Source organism: Octopus bimaculoides, chromosome 9 (genome assembly GCF_046866305.1).
Source record: "Octopus bimaculoides isolate indiv1 chromosome 9, ASM4686630v1, whole genome shotgun sequence".
Classification (NCBI taxonomy): domain Eukaryota; kingdom Metazoa; phylum Mollusca; class Cephalopoda; order Octopoda; family Octopodidae; genus Octopus; species Octopus bimaculoides.
Window position 1 is genome coordinate 31,766,345 of NC_142936.1, and position 4,643 is coordinate 31,770,987.

At 39.4% G+C, this 4,643-nt stretch overlaps 1 protein-coding gene across 1 annotated transcript; it reads left to right on the forward strand.

Moving 5' to 3' along the window:
* The first annotated feature begins 3,256 nt into the window (after positions 1-3,256).
* Positions 3,257-4,015, forward strand: LOC106875535 (uncharacterized). The gene has a single exon (XM_014923733.2). The coding sequence runs from the start codon at positions 3,257-3,259 to the stop codon at positions 4,013-4,015; it is 759 nt and encodes a 252-aa protein (XP_014779219.2).
* The last annotated feature ends 628 nt before the right edge of the window (positions 4,016-4,643 follow it).

The following is a 4,643-nucleotide window of genomic DNA, read 5'->3' on the forward strand; positions in this document are numbered from 1 at the left end:
TCATTCTTTCAGTCGCGCTTATTTGAATCTAGACTATAAAATAGGACTTGGGTGCCAATATATCTAATATTTAATTTGATTCCCTCTCTATGAAATCCAATATATATATACATATATATATATATATATATATATATATATATATATATATATATATATATATATATATATATATATATATATATATATATATATATATATATATATATATATACACATATATATTTAAAACTCCTTTAAAAAAATTTTACTGGTCAAACTATATTTGTATGTACGTTCGGAATTACCAAATAAGGAACTATATATTATTTGAAATTCATATTTTATATTTCTTAACCATCATCTCTCATTTCGACTAAGTTTTTAAGTAAATAGGTAGTTGGTACTAGGGTGTGAGTTATATAGTTTTTTATTTTAGTATTTTTTAAATAAATAATAGGTCAATAATTCATAGGAAAAAATAGGTGTTATATGTCGTAATTAATTATCTAAACAGAGCTTGTTATATTTGATATGAACTTTACGAAATATGTACAATATGTGTAAAAATGTATAAAATGGAACTAGTTACATCATTGTCTTAATATATAATAAATAATAGTAAATAATAAATAATAATATATAATCAGATATCGAGATATTTTGTAAATAAGAAAAGTTTTATTGTGTTGATGTATGGCGAAAATAATAATAATTTTTTGTTTTTATGGAAAGGAAATCTAAATAAAAATAAAAATAAAAGATTGTGTGAAATTATGAGCAATGTAGGGGAGATAACAATTGAAATAGTTGGATATTCTATAACATTTGTTTATAGTTACACAGATGTACCTAGATTTACATATATATACGCAAATACACGTACACACAGATATAGAAATAGGTACACATATACATATGTGTATATATACGGATACACCTATATATGATAGAAAATAGAGACCAGTGGCGACGACTGACTACGAAAGTGTCTAGAGTGGCACTCCAACAACTGGCTGCAACAATTAAGGGATCTTGATGATAATGATCTACACACACACACACACACACACACTCTCGCTCTCTCTTTTTCTCTCTCTCTCTCTCTCTCTCGGTGCAATTTATTTGAAGCCTTATGAAAGCCAAAGCTGTGCAGTTAGAAATAAAGTTACAAACTTTTTATTTCTTTTAATCTCTCACAAAGGGATCACAGTCACGAGCTAATAAGAACGAAATGACGAGGCTTGTGTAGGTAGATGGGGATGAAGGAGGAGTTGCGATAGGGACAGACTGGTGGAGTGCGATATGGGAAGACTGGCGAAGTTAGATAACCAGTGAATATCGTGCAAGTAATATCATTTTTCTGAAGTTAGGTAGTACGTATGTAACGAGAATGTCCTCTTTGACCTTTAGATTCCTGATGCTTTAGTCTTTGACTTGGCTAGGGACATATGTTCTGGTTGTGGCGTCTCAGTTATTTATTAATTGACGAGGAGTTGGTGTCAGCATCACGTAAGCCAACAAACAGCTCCTCACGTTAATAGGACAACTGGTTCAGTATGCGAAAATTGAGGAAGTTTGGAATCTCCCTTATCGGCATTTCCCGAAGGAAAGTCCGGAATAAGTGAGTTGCATATGCAGCTCTTGCTTGGGATCGACTGACAGATTGTAGCAGTTACTTTACCACTAAAGTTACTTTGTCACCGACTTTTGAAAAAGTATTAGTTTTTTTATGGTTGGCAAAAGAATCGCTGGGTTTTCTTTGTCTTTTAGCCCTCTTTTGAACAGTTTTAAGTTGGTGGTTCCATCACTTACTACATCCGTTATTGAAACGGGTGACGTAGTAGGGAAATTAAGAGCTTGGACATTGGCATTCAGAATTAAATATCTGTACATGTAGTAAATGCGTTCATGAGAAATATCCTTTGATGCAAGAGATTTCAAAATTATAATTATCAACTTCTAATCAAGAATAAGTAACATTTACAGTATGAATAATTTCGTATGTGACAGTCAACAAAGTCTTCGTCTGTTCTGCTGAAGCAAAAATTTCATTACCGAAGATAAAAGAAATAATTTTGTTTTAATATAAGTTATCTCTCTTTAAATACGAAACTTTAGAAGTTACGTTCCTTGAAAGCAATTAGTGACCAGTAGCAAATTATTTTCTGCAGCAGATTCCGACATTTCGAACAAAAGCGAAATATATTGTAGTGGCGCGTGTGGCCGCCATCTTGGGAAGTGCCATTGCGCATGTGCAAGGGACTTGCCGTCAGCGGAAGTACCCGGGCACGCATGCGCAAGGCAACGGGTGGAGAGAGAGCAATAGCGTTCGTCCTCTTCTCTATCTAGCAACAGTGGTGTCAACACTATCTCCCAGTGCTCTCTCCACTCGACATGTGGTCGAAGCTTCCTTGGTATTCTAGCGGCATTCCTGTTCACCCAGGAACGAAACGGCTCTACACCAACCGAGAATAAATTATTGATCTGTTGTTACCGTTATCCCTCGTGTTGTATTTCTGGATTGTAATGATTAATATAAGAACTGGGGAGAGATGGCCGAGCCGTCATATGTCATCCAATTCTTATAACTGGTGACCCTCGACGTGATTCAGAAAAAAACAACACAAGAGACGAGGAAATGGAACAACCCAACCAACTGCAACAGTTTTCTTACCCCGGAGAAAAATACCATACAGCCTGGAAACTGAACCATCAACTACTATGACGCGAGCGTATTTCTCTCACCCACGTGTTTTCTTTCAACACCAACTGAGGCCTAGAAAAGAACAAACGAGTGAACAGTGATCTTTCTTTTCGCCTGACTCCACATGGCTTGAAAAACAGAAAAAAAAACAAACAACGTTGCTTCCATCTATTGTCTTACAGGACAACACACAAGGAAAAAAAAATACTACACACACGCACATACATAAAATTTCTTTTGCCTGTATTGTTTTTTTCCTTGCAGCAACGACGTAAGGTTGGTCAACAATATTTTTTCTACAGACAGTACAAAGCAACACACCTCACACAAAAACAAAAAAGAAAAAAAAAACACAAAAAAACAAAGAAAATTGTTTTTACGAATTTTTTTTTCCTTTCTCTCTTGTGCACACTGTAACTTACAAAACACAAAAACAAGAACACGGAAAACATTGTGTTTTTCTTTTAGCGGTGAATTTTCTCTTTGGTCTCTCGTATATTTCATACGACTTCATTTTCATTGTTTCTCTCCATTCCCTTTTCCTACCTTGACGGAGTGATCCCAGTAGACATGTCGCATGGTTTGCCTACATTCATCGGTGATACCGATGTCTATTTCGCTCAATTGGAGGCCTATTTCCAGGCGTACGACATCTCGTCGTCCAAGAGATTAAAGTTGCTTTATTGCAATCTGCCTCCATCGCTTGCAAAAGCGGCTAGAGACCTAATTACGTCTCCCAAGGACGACGCCACGTATGACGAGGTGAAGAACGAGATTCTACGCCGGACCACCAGGTCTGCCGCCAGCCGATTCAATGAGCTGATGGCAGACGAGCAGCTCGGTGACAGGAACCCCACAGAATTTCTGCGCCGTTTGCGAGATCTGAGCGGAGAGTCAACAGATGCTCCACTTCTCCGCAAGATTTTCTTTTCTCGCCTACCGTCGCACGTACAAACAATTTTAGCGACGGCATTTGAGTCCAACACTGTGGACCAAGTGGCCACAATGGCCGATAAGGTCCTTGAATTCTCGGGCAACCCTTCTCGCGCTGCTTGTCAGTGTACTGAGTCCTCCTCAGCTGTTCCACAGCAGTCCTCTCCTTTGTCCAACAACGACATTCTTGGCAGGCTCGATGACCTCACACGTCACTTGGACGATCTCAGCCGCTCTCGCTCGAAGTCTCGGAGTAGCTCACGTTCTCGCAGTACTTCTCGAAATCGGGGAATCAACAGAACACAAAATGGTATGTGCTGGTACCATGAAACCTTCTCACACAAGGCGCGAATATGTATTCAGACTTGTTCTTTTAAACAATCGGGAAACACGTAAAGGGGAAAATGAGCACGTCACTTTCTTCCACTCAACCAACTTTCAATCGTGCAATATTCATTCAGGACCAGGTGTCGAAGGAATTCTTCATGGTTGACACTGGTTCCTGTTGTAGCATTTGGCCACTTCGTCTTACTGTAGACAAACCTCGCCGCTCGGCGATAGTTTTGCACGCCGTTGACTCGTCCCCGATTCCTACCTTTGGTCAGCTTTCTCTACGCTTAGATATCGGTCTTCGTAGAGACTTTCAATGGGTTTTTGTCATAGCTGACATTCCGTATCCTATTTTGGGTGCGGATTTCTTAAATCACTTCCAGTTGTTGGTAGATGTCCGACGTCGGAGGCTTGTCGACGATTCGACATCCCTTTCCACGCCGGCGAGGAGCTCTACCAACTCCCCTCTTAGCCCAACATTTTTTATTGCCACTGCTGGGGACGCTTTTCATTCTCTCTTAGCGTCTTTTCCGGAGCTGGTGGACATCACTTTCAAACCGGCGAAGCCCGCGCATTCCAGCCTCCATTACATCAAGACGACTGGACCACCCGTTTTTTCGCGCCCACGTCATCTAGCGCCTGACCGTCCCAAGACGGCCAAGGCCGAGTTTGAACACATGCTTCAACTCGGCCT